We start from the raw sequence: 18152 nt of genomic DNA, 5'->3' as shown, positions 1-18152 counted from the left end.
CTTGTCTTCAAATGTAATTTTTTTAATTGATTTTTATTGAGCTCTAGGTTTTTCTCTGCTCCCCTCTTTGCCTTTTCCCTCCCCTTCAACCCTCTTCCATGGTTCCCAAGCTCTCAATTTACTCAGAAGATCTTGTCTTTTTCTACTTCGCATGTAGATTAGATCTATGTATGTCTCTCTTGGGGTCCTCATCATTGTCTAGGTTCTCTGGGATTGTGATTTGCGGGCTGGTTTTTTTTTTCCTTAAAAACCATTTATGAGTGAGTCAAATGTAATTTTTAATGAGGCAATGATATAGGTGATTGTGACTTCCCTTGGCACATGACTCTTCCAGATGATCCTTGGTCCTTGGCAGTGAGGCTTTTAGCGGTATAAAAAGAAATGAAACTACTCAACTATGGTTCCTGAATTCTATGAGTAGGATGGTTCTAAAGTGCTATGAATCAATGGTCTTATAACCTGTAAAGGTTTGCCAGTTGTATTGCTTTAATAAAATGCTGAATGGCCAGTAGGCAGGCATGAAGTATAGGCGTGGAAATCAGAACAAAATTCTGGAAAGAGGAAAGGTCAGTCTGCAGCCGTAACCCAGACACAGAGGAAGCAAGATGAGAATGCCTCACTGATAAAAGGTACCAAGCCACATGGCTAACACAGACAAGAATTATGGGCTAACTTAAGATGTAAGAAAGAGTTAAGAAGCCTGAGCTAATAGGCCAGCCAGCCAGTTTATGATTAATGTGGACCACTGTGTGTTCCTTTGGGACTGAATGGCTGTGGGATTGGGCAGTACAGAAACCTCAATCAACACTAAAGGAGTATAAAACATCGCTGTTTTGGGATTATCTGTATGTTATCAGAAACTAATTTTCTCTACATGGCTCAAATCCCCATGAAGATAATCAGTGTACTGCGTTTCTTGAATCTCCGTTCCCAGGATGGAATTTAATCAAATAATTGGAGTGTTTTTATAGAAAAGTATGTCATATGCCTCATGCCTTCCCTCTTTTGTATGTAGTTCTGGATGTCCTGGATTTTGCTATATAGACCAGGCTGACCTTGAACTCACAAAGATCCATCTGACTCTGCCCCTGTGTGTGTGTGTGTGGGGGGGTATTAAAGGCAAGCTTCACATCTTTTCTCCAGGTGCTGACAGGAACTTGATAATATTCCACTACCTCATACACTTTGGTTGCATTCACAGTTTTCTTTCTCAAGTATCATTTAGCTGTCCTTTACAGAAAATTCAAATTGTTTTAATGTTATATAATGTCTTTGCAATTCAGTTTCTACCCATGAAATGCTGAATCCCATTAGTAATCCTGATAATGTCAAATTAAGCACAAGGAATTCCATTAGTCAACCTTCATGGATTTCATAGAACTTTTGCCAATTTTTTAAAGCTACTTTTAGTTAACATGTATGGTTGCTTTGCACTTGTGTGTGCTTGGTACTCTAGACCAGAAAAGATTGTTGAGATCCTTGGGAACTGGCTTCGAGATTACCAGGTGGGTGCTGGTAATCAAACTCAGATCCTCTATAAGAACAGCAAATACTTCTAAGCCCTAAGTTATTTCTCGAGCCCCTTGCCAGATTAAAATTAGAAAAAAAATCAATTTAATTTTAAAAAGCAAGTTTTTGTTTGGTTGGGTTTTTGTTTTGTTTTTTGAGAGCCCTGGCTGTCCTGGAACTCACACCCTGTAGAGCCGGCTGGCCTCAAGTTCAGAGATCCACCTGCCTGCCTGAGTGCTGGAATTAGGCTTGCACCACTGGAACAAGACAGAGTTATGCTCCCCACACATAATTTTACTTGCGTGCTTGCTGGCCTGGAGAACTTTTGTTAAGTGTGTAACCTATTTGGGATTTGGTGTCAAGCTTCTTCCTTCACTTTATAAATTTTCAATGGCTTTTACAACTTACTATCTTTTTTCCTATTTAAATCTCACTCTTGTGATGGCACTCATTCTCCCTTCACTTGGTTCTCATTATTTCCTCATTGTTTTGAATTATTTTAACCTTTAATTTTTTTTTGAGGTTTCTTCTACTTTATTTCTATTTGCTAAAGCCGGGATGTGTGAAGATTTAAATGAACTCATCTGAGTTGCAGTCTCTGTCTCCTTCATCCATTGGCTTTTCTTCTTTGATACATACAATATATTTTTTTTTTTTAGAGTGCAGTCATATGATCTTCTTTTACTTAAATAACCTCTGAAGATGCTGCAGGCAAATACAGTTATATTCCTCTATTTTACATTTTTGGAGAATTTCATGCATGTATACAATGAAATATGATTAGACTCATTTCCCATCTCTAACTGCCACTTTCCCATTCATCATCTCTTCATTCTTTTTCTTTTATTTTAAAATTCAGTGTAATAATTTTAGGGTATGTGTGCCCTATCTTCATATACTTTTGTTGTATGATAGGGCCTCTCTTCGGTATATTCCCAAGAGTGACATTGCTGGGTCCAGGGGTAGGTTAATCCCAACTTTCCTGAGAAACCGCCACACGGCTTTCCAGAGTGGTTGCACAAGTTTGCATTCCCACCAGCAATGGATGAGTGTACCCCTTTCTCCACAACCTCTCCAGCAGCAGAAATCATTAATAAATAAATAAATTAAACAAAAAACAACATGATTTCTTCAGTGTTGAAGTTTTAGCCTTTGTATTGACAGTCTATTGTTAACAGTGATCTTCATTATGTACAGAATCAGTCTTACACATTTGTAGAAACCATGATTATTGTTATGTAAATTCAGCCTTTGCTCTTCCAAAGGAAGTGGGCTGTGGTTTAAATTACTGGTATCAGTATATTTATGTTTTCCCAAGTCACCTGTCCTGAAACTGCTTTAGCTTTCCAGGCTTATAAATATGAAAACTACTCTCCCAGATCCACCCAAGAAGATTCACTGTGGTATCTTCAACATTTCAGTAGATTCATAGGACAGAACCTAATACATGGTGATTATTATGCTACACATCAAAGGGCAGATGGCGATACCAGATGTGTCCCAAGTAATGCACCTTGTTGCATAAACACTACACACTGAATTGTCTCTGCCATCTTAGTTCCTAATGTCATAAAATTTATCGACTGTTGACAAAAACTCACCACGAGGGGGAGGAGCAAGATCATGGATGTGAACCCTCCAATCATCAGAGCAGTGGTGGCACATTTTCCAGGACACTGCCTACCAACCTATCCTAATCTCAGAATAAGCACCCTGGTTCTACCGAGTAGGATGATTACACCCACTTGGTCAAATTCCTAAAGATATGTGTTTTCATCTTCTGCGTGATGGAACAGAAACTGCTTCATTTGTTTGCCTTCGATCAGAACAATGAAAGCACTTTTTGAATTTGATTCAGCTGCAGTAATTCCCAAAATCTTAAAATGAGTAGACCTCAATGAAGAGCTGCTGAATAACAAATTGTGCTGCTTACTCTGATTAGAAACCCTGGCTGTGATCTAACTATACGGCAAGAACCAGATTTTGCTAGCAGAGTTAATTTTACACAGACAATACAACCCGAGGACATTCTGATTAAACAGCTCTCATACACATGTGCAGGGTGTATGCCCAGGAAGAAATAACCCTTAGAGACGGTTTGGCAGAGACTTATTTCTCTTTCAAGTCTCAATTTCCATTTCTAATTTTTGAGTCTTGGGTTCAGTTTAAAAATGATTCCTTCACCACAGCTACATAGGTTATAAATTTTGGAGTTAATTATGCAGTTCGTCTTCTTCATGACAACGGCTGAGCCGTGTTACTTCTACTGGAGTGAGAAACGTCTGTGAGAGTGAGCCAGTGAGTGCCTTGACAACCCAGGGTCATCGCTCAAGCTGAAATCACCTTTGGTATATTCCGGTCCTACAAACAACATCAAGTCACTAGCTTTGTAACAAGTCTTTGCAATGAACAGACAGAGACGATCCAAGTACAATTTTTTAATAAAGATAATTACAAAAGATGGAAAAATCAGCTCAGAAAGGCCAATTGCTTTTGTTTAATAGATCCCGTGTTTTGACATATTAACACATCAATTTAAATACAATCACATAAAGCATGGTGGAAAAAAAATTTTGCTTCATAATTAGAAAAACTCACAATAAAACTTGCCAAGGAAAACAAAAACAAGCCATTTTGAAAATAAATACAGTCCATGCCAAAACAGTATAAAGTTAAGCCAGGAGTCCTCAAACAACATAGGTTTCTTAGCCCAGTATCGTCTCACTTTTCAAGAGGATCCTTACGTTGGGGAGTCAAATTCAAGGATTGCTGAGTTGTTCTGACTTGGCTCTGTTGAAAGAAGTAATGTAAAATCTTAAAAATAGCACCCTTGGTTTAAGAGTACTGACCTAGCTGCTGATCAAGCCTTGTAGATTTACGCAAGTACTTTAGTGTTGATTCTGAGCTATTGAAGTCTCAATTTCCTAATCTTTTGGTAGCTTTACAACTAAGCATTCCAAATTATCCTTAAAGCTTAGCATGTAAACATGTGCGGGCAAGCATGCATGCTTGCTTTTGACACAGAAGCTCACTCTTCAGCTTAGAGTGATGTTTTAAAATTCACTATGTAGCTTAGTCTGGATTTAAATTCATAGCAATTCCCCAGCCTCAGCCTCCACACCTAGCCAATCATGCATTCTGACAATGAAATTCTCCAACAGGCTTCATGTTAAATCTCCCAACACCAAATTTTCCAAGCACAGGAATTTGAGCGCTTTGCAAACCATGATCACAAACATAAAGGCTGAGGAAAAATAGTCCAGGAAACAATACCCCACTGAGAAGACACGGTCTCGTGAAGGATGGTGTTCTCTGGGTTATCCCAGCATGTAAAGCATACATGGCTCCCCCAAACACACGTATTCCCGCTACAGTCTCTGAGGGAAGAGGCATCGCTCACCCTTTGGTATCTGTTTTTTCACCACTGCTGTCCTTGGATTTGTCTTCTTCCTTAACATCTAAAGACAGAAGGAAAAGATTAAAACCTAATTTGAAATACATAAAATATATTCACTTTATCTTAAAATATAAACAGCTGCACTAAGCTCCCTACTCATGGATCCCATGACTAGAAAGCGTCCTTAGGTTCCGGGCTGAGTGATGGCACTGTTAAAGGGATGATGTGCTTGCACCCACTCTAACTTCCGGTTCTGAAGCAGCACAGCATTGCAGGTACTGTGAAGACCTTCAGAGTAGAGTAGAGCACTAGTCAGGAGAGCTGCCAGTAGGGAAGGACACTGAAATGAGATCCCAAAGGATAAGCACAACTCTGCATGGGTAAGAGTGCAGTGTATCTTCCGGAGGCAAGAAGGCAGTGGTTAAGACAGCAGGAGCTGAAGACGAACGTGTCTGCTGTAAGAAGACACGTGATCCTAAAGGCAAGGAGAAGCCAGCTATCGTCCTCCAACGTCAGAGCCTGGCTGGCAGCAAACACTTCTGCTGAGCTGTCCTGCTGGCCCACAAGAACTACATCCCATTGTTCTGACCTATAATTTTCAGCTACCACTAAATTGAATTTCCTAAGTTAAAATATAGTAATAAAAGTACTTTGCCAGATGTGTGGAGTGTTTTCTCCATGGACAACAGTTATGAAGCAATGGCCTAAGGACAAGGTGTAGGGACATCAGCATCTCAGGTATTACAGACACTGTGGGGGACTCATACAACTTTCATACACATGTGAGTGCTGAAAAAGAGAATTTTACTACACTTTAGTTTTTGGTTAATTTTGGCTGCTGAACTTTTACTCCTAGTACCAAAGCCATGGCAGGTTCTTATTCTAGATTTTGGCTTATACATTTTTGTCTTTTTCTGTTTAAAGTAACACTAATTTTGTCTAAAATAGTAAGAGACAATTTACCCTATCACTTTCCTATTTGGAAGAAAGAGGAAAATGCGTAAGATATTTTAAAATAGAAACTGAGTTGGATGTGGTGGCACACAACTGTAATGCTAGCACTCAGGAATCTGGGGAAGGACAATGGCATGAGTTTGAGGCTGGCACAGTAAGTGACCAGACAGCCAGGTCTACCTGCTGAGCCCTTATGATCAACAGGGCACCCACACCTCGCACTCATTACCACTGTCAGTATGAGGAAACGCGTTTAAGAGGCTCCTTCCCATTCCTTAACCCTGCAGAGTTTCGCACAGTAACCAGAGAAGAAAAATCCCATAAGGAGGTGCTATAATGACATGCTAAGTAAAACATTGAACACACGAAGACATCAGAACCGTCCTTCGCACCCCAGCTCCTTGGTTGCTTCCTATATTTCTTGCTTTATCTTCTTCAGTTCCTAAAGAGTTTTCCAAGTTTAAAGTGATTTTTCAAAGGACAACGGAACTTAACCTTTGCTTCATTAAGACAACTTTGAATAGCTCAAAATTATCTTAGAATTTTTGCTCTGAACCAGGTGTACTGGCATATGCCTCTAATCCTAGAACATAAGATGAGGCAGGAGGATCACTGTGAATTCAAGCCTACCCTGAGCTACAAAAAATAAGATGCAGTTCTGCTCAGAGGACCAATGTTTACAACTGCTCCATCTTTCCCTTTGCCCCATGTATTCGCCATTCTGCGAGATGGGTCTGTGTTAACAAGGAGATAAAAGTTTCTATATCACAAAGAAAATATGAGCACACACACGATAAAACTTTAAAAAGAATTCTCAAAGCATTAGACAGCAAACATTAGAAGTAAACATCATTTACACATGGAGAAGGTACCTCATGAGCGCATCCACCCTGACCCTTGTGTAACTATGGGATCTCCTAAAAGCTGTAGTGCAACTCTTAAGCAGTGACAACGAAATATTCACCAAACTATAAACTGACCTGTCTTTTTGTCCTCTGTCTCCTTCTTGTCTTCTTCAATCCTAGCTTTCTTTGCTCCCTTCTTATGATCAGCAACATTTCTACGGCCTCCTTCACCTTCATCCTCCGAATCTGAGAATTCTTCATCGCAAGCTATCCGCTTGTCAGATGCACGAACTGATACACAACAGCACAGGTTCAACAATCATTCCATATATATACATATATAAGCAGTTACAACATTCAAGTCAGCCCACTGAGCACAAATGGAATATTTTCCAAATATACCAAGTGCCGAAGTTCTGAACATAGCCATATCTGTGTATTCACACACAATAAAACTGTTAATATTAACTCGGCTTTGAGATATCAGGAAACTAAATCTACACGTAATTAAAATGGAGAAAAGGACAATCACAACATGTGTTAGTGAAACATGCCTGTGTACCTTCAGTTCTAAGTCTTATGATGATGAACCAAAAAAGTGCAAAAATAGATGTCAAGGGTTTTCTTACTAGAAATCCTCTTGTCTGGGTCTTCCCCATCCTCATCCCCACTTTCTTCGTGAACAGCATCTTCTGGAATAGCTTGCATCTGAACACCAGGTGCATGTGGTAACATTCGAAGATTTTCAAATAAACGCTGTCTAAATGACACAATTTATTACACAAAACCACTTTATGTAAAGTTCCTGTTATAAACAGGTGGAAAATTAAACAAAAACCATCACCTTTCATTTAGTTAACTACTGAATGAACAATAAACATCAATTCTTTGCACATACTCACTAAATGAACCCACGGCTCAAGAGATAAACACTAATTCATTCATTTAACAATAAGGCAACAAGTACAAATGTCCACTCTCATACAACTAGTCTAGGGAAGAGAGGACACAGCCCATACTGATGTATGTTTCTACATTTCTTAGAGACAAAGCTCTAACAAAATGTTTCAAATAATACAAACAAAGCAAGAAAGGGGAAAATTTAATGCTCTTGGCAATTTTGAAGTGCATTTGAATAAAAGTATTTATTTATAAAGGTTGTACATTTGTGTTCATACAGTAGATCAAAAACATCAATATTCTTAAATACTTTTAAAACACAGATGCACACACCTAAAATAACGTCCTCTATTTGACCTTCTAAAGTTTCCTAAACTTTCATTAACATGAAATGACTTCTTACTTTATCTTTTCCATATATTCTGGAGTGTTCTGGTTTGTCATGTTTGATGGACTAATATGCAGTTTGAAGTCCGGTCCGAAATACTCAAAGTAATCATTATATGGCAACTCTATTGAAAACAATGAGAAACAAGTTACATATCAAAAGCTTGGTTTCTACTATGAGCTAACAAACACAATCCAGATACAGATCTAGAGAGCTATTCCCATAGGAAAGCTTAAGAGTGAACACACAGGAAATGCTGTCTTGTAGATTTGCAACCTAACCGTTCACCCACCAGAGGAAACTGCACATTCTGGGGTAGGCTGCAGACGTCCCATTCCTCGATTTCTACATACTGGATGTTCCTGTGGACACTACAACTTGAATACTCACCATTAGGGATTTCACAGTCAAGGGCAACTGCAGTCTCATACGTCCAACATCGAGCAACATTTCGGATTGTATATCCACCTCCACCAAGCATCAGCAATGGCAAGTTAAAAGTTTTTACTACTTCTACACATTTAGCATGACCTAAAACAAAGAAGATTTGTGTAACAACAAAATATGTATTTTGTAGCAACTTAAAAAATAACCTTAAAAATGATAAAAACAAAATTTTACTCAACCAAAATAGGGTTTCTAGACAGCGAGGCACAGTGCCTCATGCCAGTGAAAACATCTCTAGAGGCTGAGGTAGGGGGATCAAAATTTAGAAGCCAGTCTGACTATAAGGTGGGGGCAAGGGGGGTGATGACAGGACTCTTTGCAACAAATAACTACATTAGTGATAGAACATGCACACAGAATATTCCTGAGAGATGGCATAAGGGAGAGAAAAGTCATAGCAATGAAACACGAGACAAATCTGAACTGTTTCCCTCTCCCACACAGGTATGTGTGGCTGAATTATGGAAGGCTAGACCATACAGTGTGACTACAGACTGTCTTTATGTGTTGTATTAGGGATCATTTTCTTAACTTGCCCAAGACTACAACCCTAACATAGGCACAAGTTATGAGTTACCAGTAACTTCTGAGGCCATTAGCATTCAGGCACGTTAACTCAATCATTAAAGAAAAAAAACCCCTTAGTGATGAAAATAGAAATAGGAATATTCTCCCCACACCTTATTGGTTTTAGCCTTAATTAAAAAAAAAAATCCCTTTGCATGACTTTTGCCTGGTACTTGGATGGTGGCTACTCTAGGCAGTTATAGTCTTTGGGTCTGGTTAATTTCAGTGTATGATGGTTTTTCTGTTTTGTTTTTGCAATTTCTATAACAAAGTTTAAAACGTTGAAAAAAATTAAAATGGCATAAAATCCCTATTACCTAAAGAAGTTTATTGTTAATGTTTAGTTATCTGTTTACTTCATGTAATCGTCAACCAGGCCTCTCCTGCTGGAACAAGTGTTTCAGATAGAACCATGTGGACAACAGTAAGGACAGAAGTTACTTTACAGTCTACAGGAAAGAGCAGGTAACACCTAGCATCCCTTCCTACCATCCAGCCCAGGCTGGTGGTGACTATTTTATAAAGTGAAGGCTAGAATTCCTAAGAGGAACCATGGAAAAGAACACAACTAAGGTGGAGTGAGTTGGACATCAGTGGCTGACTGATTTCACTAGGCCTGGGAGTATGTAGTTGAAGCTCAGAAAACTGTATTCTAATTCTGAAAATGGAATTACAAGTATCCTTAGGTGCTTTACACAAATGAACTGCTTACCTGCTGAAATACAAGATATACTGTGTGAGTCAAATGCAGTTTATAATGAAAGGTATTAAATAAATACAAACACCGAAAATTTCCATCACGTCGGCAAACACTGACAGTATCCGCTAGAATTGGGATTACTGCTCATTGATAGAGTATAAGTCCCTAGCACCAAGAAAGAAGGGTACATCAGATTGGTCAGTTCAGGAAACTTATATCTGCTTTGACACTAGACAGTTTTTTTTATAACACTTGAAAGGCAACATCATAACAGTGCTGTTAACTGAATACTGACCTACCAAGAAAGCAAGCAACTAATTTTGTGTTGCCCAACTCAATACAAAGTAGAGTAACAGACTATACCACATTCCCAAGACTGGTCTGCAGCATGCCAGCATAAGTAGTCGTTAGTATCTAGATTTAGTTACGTTAAAAGTTCTATTTTAGAATTGTTTATATCTTATAAGAGAATTCAAACAAGATGTCTTCATTTAAAGTTACTTGCTACCTCAAAATTCATATGGAAAAAAAGACGCTACCATAATATATGCAATGTGCATGGTAAGTCATTTCTAATCCAAACATTAACTATGAAGGCTTATTCTTTAAAAATATTTATTCTAAGCCAGGTGTGGGTAGCACATGCCTCTAATTCCAGCACTTGGGAGGCAGAGTCCCATGGATCTCTGAGTTCAAGGCCAGCATGGTCTATAACGAAAGAAAATTCCAGTACAGCCAGAGCTACACAAAGAAACCCTGTTTTGAAAAACAAAAACAAACGAAGTGTTCCACCATAATGTGAGGTAGCAACAAAGCAGGAAATGGAGGACACACTGATCAGGGAGATGCAATAAACAGAAGCAGAGTTCCATGCCCGCTAGACCTGTGAGGATACTTAGTCCAAACAGGAGATCAGAAGACCATTCTTACGTCAGCGACAGCACCCGATACAGCTGAGCATAATTTATTCAGAAATTCAGTTCAGAAATGAGCAAAGAGAAAACTAAACAAGCAAGCAAGCAAACAAAAACTCAGCAAAAAGATGACTTGTACAAGTAGGGAAAACTGCTAAAAGCTAAAAAATCCTGCTGCTGTTAAGCAATGACCTCCCCAGTCCCATTCTTACGTCTAAGAACAGACTTGGGAAGGGTGCATGCAGATCAGAAAAAATCCTTGACTCTGTAACAGCAAATAAATAATTTAGTCAGATAACAAAGACAGGTTTTCTGGAAAAATTGATATAAGTGATAAGAACATTGACTACTGCTACTCCTGCCCCAGTTAGGATGGCAACAAACTATTCACGGATAAATGCATAATTATACATAAATATGGGAACATGGAAAGTACTTGCTGAGAAACAAGATTAACTAACCAGTCAGCCACATATCCCACCCCCAGAAAAGAAAAAAAAATCCATGAAAACACAAGTACAAAGTTTCACATCAAGTTGGCAAGCAAAAGATAACAAAAGAAATTTTTTCTCACATATATACACTGTGTATGTACAATGCCCGGTACAGTGGAAATCAGGAGTGCTAGATCCCCTGGAGCTAGAATTACATTTGTTTTTGAGTCACCATGTGGGAGCTGGGAATTGAACCCAGGTCCTCTGCAAAAGGAACAGGTGTGTTCTTAACCATCTCTCCAGCAATTAACAACGAGAACTTTCATGGGAAGTAGTGCTCACCTTTGACAGTGAGATTGAAGCAGCCAAGCCTATCACCAGACAGCGAGTCTGCACCACACTGCAGCACCACAGCACTGGGCTGGTACATCTCCATCACTTTAGAGATTATCTAGCACAAAATAAGACACATTAGTATCTCAGGATATTTTACAACTCCACTTTATTTCTGAAAGCAGTACTTACAGGCTTAAAAATCTGTCCATATGACTCGTCATCTATACCATCTCTCATGGGAAAATTGACAGCATAGTATTTTCCTTTTCCAGCACCAATATCCTATAACACAAAAATATATCTTAAGAGATTATTTCTTAACAAAAAGTTTGTCATTTTTAAATGATTAGAAGACCAAGTAACACATAATTTTGAAAAGGAAATAATAAAAAATAAACAAGTACATATTCCAGTGTTTGTAGAAGCACTTACTAAGCTCTAAGACAAATTTTAAAGAAGAAACTTAACAGTAGCATACAGTTAATACAAACACAAGCCTGTAGCTTGGGCTGGTGAAAGCTCACTGAGTTAGACTCCTTGAGTTTCATCTCCAGGACCCACCCACAAGGCAGGACTCTTGCACTGCGTCCTTTAAGATGGCACACTCATTGTCCTTCCCCCACACAAATAAATAAAAAGTTCTAACAAACCTCAATCTGAATAGGCATGAAACATTTTTATAAGATGTAAATAGAGACCCCACTTATTTCATCATTCCTGAACTGAGAGAAGTCCTATGACCCAGAACCATTGGTAGGGATCTCCAGAGTCAACACCTCCAACTGTCTTGCAGCCACCACACCCACTGAGCCACTGTGAGTACATGGAGCTCTGTGACCATAACTCCAGGCAGGGACCCCAAATCAGTCTTCTGGAAACACCACCTACACATCCTGGGACCATGTGCTCCTCTGTGCCCTTGATCCTGGATAAAGACCCTGTCTGGCCTTCCCCAATCCACCAGCACTGAAGAGAGTGTGACATCCTGCACCTTACTCCTATTCCCACTGTGCAATAGCCCTTGCTACCCAAGGACCACCTGCAGAACCTGGAGAGACCACAGAACTTTTTCAGATTGGCACTTATGCCTAGCTGACTTGAAACTGTTTTCTACACCCCATTTCTACATAAATGAAGTGGTCAAAACTAAACACCGCACACCATTCAGCTGGCCCACAACCTGACAAATCCTAACAGTGAACAATGACCCAAACAATTGCTAAACTAATCAAGGCCATATATCAAGAAACTCCAGATGTCCAGATTCCATCACAAATACAGGAACAAAGAAACAAAACAAAAACAAGACAACAGGGCTCCTCCATAAATTAGCAACCTCCTAACTTCATCTCCACTTCGAACAGATTTGGTCTTACCCTCAGGTCTCCTGTTCCGGGAAAGTATTCCCCATACTTATGGAATGAAACCGTCATCACGCGATCTGTTGTATAAAAAGCTTCCTCAACACCATCACCATGATGGATGTCTATGTCAATATACAAGACTCTCTGATGATACCTGGAAGTAGAGGGAAACTAGGATTCAGGAACTTGTTCTTGATCTTACAATGTTCAACCCTTAATCTCGCTGCCAATCTAAGAAAGCATCCAGACCTTTGGGCAACCAAGAAAATCTAGGACTTTCTGAGGCCTACCCTCTTCTATACACATTAAAGACAGCTATATATTTCTATATATTCACCCCCAAAGATTATGCCAGAACAACATTAGAAAATTTCAGCATTGTTAGGCGTGGTGGTGCACACCTTTACTCCTGTACTGGGAAGGTGAATCTCTGAGTTCTAGGCCAGCCCGGTCTATAGAGCAAGTTCCAAGACAGCCAGGGCTACACAGATAAAACAAAACTACAATCAAGAAAAGGAAAGATGGGGACTGCAGACAGCTCACTGGTTGGAAACCTTGGCTGCTCTTCCAGAGAACCCCGTCTCAGTGCCCATCACCACATGGCAGTTCAAAACTGTCTGTAACTATAGTTCCAGGGGATCTGAACCCTCATACAGACATATATGTAGAAATAACATCAATGAACAGAAAATAAAGAATAAATCATTAAAACAAAATTTTATCATTATAAAACAATCCATGGCAACCATGGTTTAAGTAATCCAGTTACTCTTTTTTTATTTCCATAAAGAGTTTTGAATTGAGTGGAATTTTACATCGTTCCCTTCTCCTTTCTGGTTGTGCTCTCATCCCGGCTGACCTCACACCCGGCTGCCTGTGAAGTGCTGGAAGTGTGTGCCATGTCTCCACTCCTCCCCAGTTCCCAACGTGCCATCGTGCCAATACCACTCCCCAGTTTTCACAGGCTCAAAAATAAAATCAAACCAAGAATATTTTATAATATGTGACACTCAAATTTCCACTTCCATAAAAACATTTTACTAAAGGATGATTGCATTTGGCCTCATCAATAGCTAGTAACTATGAGCACTCCCAAGTACTCTCATTGCTTCACTTACACTCTGGACACTACAGATTAGTCACAGCATCTCAAGTTCACTTCTGGAGAATGACATGGCATTGGTTCCATACCTACATCAAAGTGCCACTAGAAAAAACACGGTGTCAAAAAAAAAAAAAGCCATTGTTGTAGAAAGTTGGTCTAGTGGTTAGAACAACAAAGACAATTTAAAAAAAAAAAAGAAAAAGAGCACTGGTTGCTCTTCCAGAGGATCCAGGTTCAATTCCCAGCATCCACATGACAGCTCACAACTGTCTGTAACTATAGTTCCTGGGGGTCTATTGGCCTTTCCTGGCCTCTGTGGGCACTGACATATATGCAGGCAAAGCACCAATAAAATATAAACAAAAAAATAAACAAAAAATTAAATTCACTATTTAAAGTAGTAAAATGTCTTGTCACTGCAAGTGATTCACAACAGTTTATTTATTATCCAAAGTGTGGAGGCCTAAAATGTGAGCCTAATTTCCACCTTGTCGGATGGTCAGAGTCTGGAGGTGAACAAGCTGAGTTGCAGGTCCCAACTCAGGATGTGACAGGATGTGACCTTGGTTCTTTTGACATTAGCCCCATTCAATCCTGATAGATGGTCAAGACATGCAAACATACTTCTGCCCCTTCTTTTGTAACTATGAGGTCACCTGGGGAGGGGTGGCCTTCAGCATACTTGATCTAGAGTAGCTTCTCGCTACCTAGACAACAGAATGATCTGATATCTCAGAGTGATAAAGTGACTGTGTGAGTTACCCTTTGTATGTTAATTAAATCCTTTTTTTTGCCTCCCCCCCATTTACAATGAATATAAAAGCTCTAAAAATTAATGTGGGTGATTTCAGTTACTGGAGTGCCCTCCCAATACTTTTGTAAAAAAGATATTTATTTATTTATTATGTATACAATATTCTGTCTGTGTGTATGCCTGCAGGCCAGAAGAGGGCACTGGTCCCCATTACAGATGGTTGTGAGCCACCATGTGGTTGTTGGGAATTGAACTCAGGACCTTTGGAAAAGCAGTCAATGCTCTTAACCTCTGAGCCATTTCTCCAGCCCCCCTCCCAATACTTTCTATGGTTTCTGTCCTGTTATTTTTTATGTGTCTTCATATTCTTATATTTCTAAAATTCCCATGCCCCTATCCTGGGCCAGAAATATTTTGGTCAAGGCCGGTCTTCAACAGCAAAGAAGCCATGGCTGGGCTAAAATACAATGTAAGCTGACACCTATCATGTTCTCAGGGCACAAAAAAAAACATTAAGAAAATTGCTATTTTCTCATACCTCTGCATTGGCTTGTGATAAGCCCATATTGATTCAGCATTAATCTATTAAAATTTATTTCATATTCTTTCAAATAATTTCTTATTTTAATTAAGAGGTTTGATCACAGGGAAAGTTATGAATGAACTTACTTTAGTAATTCAAGTATGGCAAGCACAATATCATTAACATAGCAGAATCCCGATGCTTCTGACTTTTTAGCATGATGTAATCCTCCAGCCCAGTTGACAGCCATATCAGTTTGTTGTCGGTTTAACTTCACAGCCCCAGCTAGGAAGTAGAAACATGTTATAGTATTTATAAAATAATTTACACAAAATCTCTTTAAGTGAAGTCCTATTAAATATGCCATGTGTAAGCAAAAAGTTTTGACATTAAAAAACTACGGATTATAACTTAGAATTACATTTTCCATAGATTACCTATTGTCCTACAGTTTATCTAATTAAACGGCAATATACATGGAAAGTTGTAGTAAAAATGGCAGAAAAAAAATCTCTAAGCAAATACAACTTAAAAACTGTTTTCTTGATTGTTAAACAGAGGAGTTTTAAAGTCTTAATTCTTAAGCACAGGGGTTTAAAAGACAATCACATGTGCTATTTTGAACCTGAAATGCCTCCCCAGTGTTGCAGAATATTGAATTACGCAAAGTTGTGTTCCGTTTGTATAACTATGTAAAGATACGATGCATTTGTTGTTTAATTATGGAAAGATGTTGTTGCTGTTTCACCTTGTTTGCCTAAGGCAGCTGATTGGTCTAATAAGAAACTAAACGGTTAATAGCTAGGGAGTAGAGGAATAATGGGGTGGGGGGGGGCTGGTGGGCAGAGAGAATAAGTAGGAGGAATAACTACAGGTAGACTCCTGGGGCCAGTCAGCCAGACAAGGAGGAGACAAGAAAGAAGACACAGAATGAAAGGAAGGTAAAATATAAAGAAATAGAAACAAGTTAAATTGAAAGAGCTAGTGGGACAAGCCTAAGTGAAGATCAAGGATTCACAATTAAGTCTCCAAGTCTTTTTTTGGGAGCCTCAAGAAAATTTGAACCATACCCCAGAACAACATGAAACACTCAGTCACCACTGTGGTGTCACTGGAAGTGAGGGAAGAGGTGAGATCTGGCTTTGGTTCACTGGAGGTCTGACCTTGAAGCGGTCTCCACTCAGAAGCTGAGTTGTCATACGTTTGTTACACCAATGGAAGATGGAATAACAATACTATAACAATACACACCAATACAATACTAGTACATGCCTGTAATCCCAGTGCTTGCGAGGCTAAGGCAGGAGGAACTCCACAAACTCAAGGCCAGCCGGAACACTGCAGTGAGACTGTCTCACAAAATAAAACAACAAATCTATCACTGTTAAGTTGTTATGATAGCGCGTGTCTGTAAGCTCATCGTTCAGGAGGAAGCTGCATGAGGACTATGAGTTTGAGGCCTACCAGCGTAGCACAGTCTAGCAAACTTACAACCATTAAAACGTCTGCTTTAGACAAAAACTACAAAGACACCATAGCGCCTTCCAGATCATGTTTAAATCTCAGTGACTCAGGACACTTACCAACCGAACCACCGGTGGAAAGCTGGCAAAATTCAAAGAGTCCATCAAATACTGGACAGTCTTCACCAACGTTAACTGTGGAAAACGAATTTCATTAAGTTCAACCCATTATGCAAATGATTGAAAGCTTTTTCTTAAAAGCTATTAAATTTTTTTTTTTTTTGTTTCAGGCAGGCATTGAACTTTCATGGTAATAATATAAAATTTGCAATTTTAAAATATAATTCATTATTTTGGTCAAGATAATTAAATTGTTGTCTGTGGAATACCATTACTAAATCTTTTTTTAAAAAATTGCTTTTATTGAGCTATATATTTTTCTCTGCTCCCTTCCCTTCCTCTCCCCCATTACTAAATCTTATCAGGATACCTGTGAAGTATCTCTGCCCAAACAAGAAACAACAGCCGGGCGGTGGTGGCGCACGCCTTTAATCCCAGCACTTGGGAGGCAGAAGTAGACGGATCTCTGTGAGTTTGAGACCAGCCTGGTCTACAAGAGCTAGTTCCAGGACAGGCTCCAAAACCACAGAGAAACCCTGTCTTGAAAAACCAAAAAAAAAAAAAAAAAAAAAACAAAAAACAAAAAGAAATAACAACAAAATCAAAAGCCTATTAGTAAAACAGACATAAATCTGGTTTTCTCCTTAAATGAAAGAAAGTCACAATTTTAAAAATCAAGTAGCTTCAACTCCTTTCTAAGTCATTTTTAGAACTCCTTAGAAACACTGAGTATCCCTAACTTTGAAATGTATTTTAGTATAAAAAAATTAAAATATTTTATTTTTTCCTGCAGCTAACACTGACTTTAGAAGTTAATGGAACAAAGATACAGAAAAAAGGGTACTTAGGACAAGAGAATAACTCATATAGATACATAAGTCACACTATCGTGACATGCTTGGTTCCTTTTGTGCTGAAATGAAAACGACAACAAAAACCCTGGAGATGAGCAATATCTGTCCTATTACAGCTCTGATTCGATCAAATGGGAGAGTCTGTTGTAGAGAAACATTTGAAGTTCTATGAACCTAGGAAATTCTTAGCAACTAAACTAAATCTAAAATCTAATCTTCACTGAAGTACATCATAAAAAGTCCATTTCTCATTGAGAAAACTGATTCCAGTACTATGCATCAAAAGATAGCATTCCAAACATTTTAGGATATTCTGCAATATTTCTTCAATTCACTATAGTTTCTAATAACAAAATCTCTAAGTCATAAAAAAGAACATGTAGGGAGATTACTTCACTAATCATCCACCAAAGGAGAAATGGTCTTCATGTTACAGTGCATACAAATAGCAGACAAACGACCACTGAATTATATGGGAGACAGAGGCAGGTGGACCTCTGTGTGGTGTAGGAGGGTCTTCTGTTTGTGTGTTGCTTTCATTGGTTGAATAAAGAGACTGCCTTGGCCTTTTTATAGGG

The 18152-nt window shown here is 38.9% G+C and overlaps 1 protein-coding gene across 1 annotated transcript in view; it reads right to left on the bottom strand.

Moving 5' to 3' along the window:
- Positions 1–3932: 3932 nt before the first annotated feature.
- The window catches only part of Hdac2 (histone deacetylase 2), a 34295-nt gene continuing 20075 nt past the window's right edge, over positions 3933–18152 (bottom strand). The window contains exons 4-14 of the mRNA XM_041653645.1: positions 16721–16795; positions 15284–15422; positions 12768–12909; positions 11581–11673; positions 11398–11506; positions 8384–8524; positions 8009–8117; positions 7335–7465; positions 6841–6996; positions 4910–4967; positions 3933–4299 (exon numbers count right to left, since the gene is read on the bottom strand). Coding sequence (XP_041509579.1) covers positions 4269–4299; positions 4910–4967; positions 6841–6996; positions 7335–7465; positions 8009–8117; positions 8384–8524; positions 11398–11506; positions 11581–11673; positions 12768–12909; positions 15284–15422; positions 16721–16795 — 1184 coding nt within the window. The 3' untranslated portion in view covers positions 3933–4268. The remainder of the gene's footprint in view (positions 4300–4909; positions 4968–6840; positions 6997–7334; positions 7466–8008; positions 8118–8383; positions 8525–11397; positions 11507–11580; positions 11674–12767; positions 12910–15283; positions 15423–16720; positions 16796–18152) is intronic.

This window comes from Microtus oregoni, unplaced genomic scaffold, assembly GCF_018167655.1.
Source record: "Microtus oregoni isolate MIOR12 unplaced genomic scaffold, Mior012 000006F_ref0000085, whole genome shotgun sequence".
In the NCBI taxonomy this organism is placed as follows: domain Eukaryota; kingdom Metazoa; phylum Chordata; class Mammalia; order Rodentia; family Cricetidae; genus Microtus; species Microtus oregoni.
This window is presented reverse-complemented; position numbering and strand designations above follow the sequence as displayed.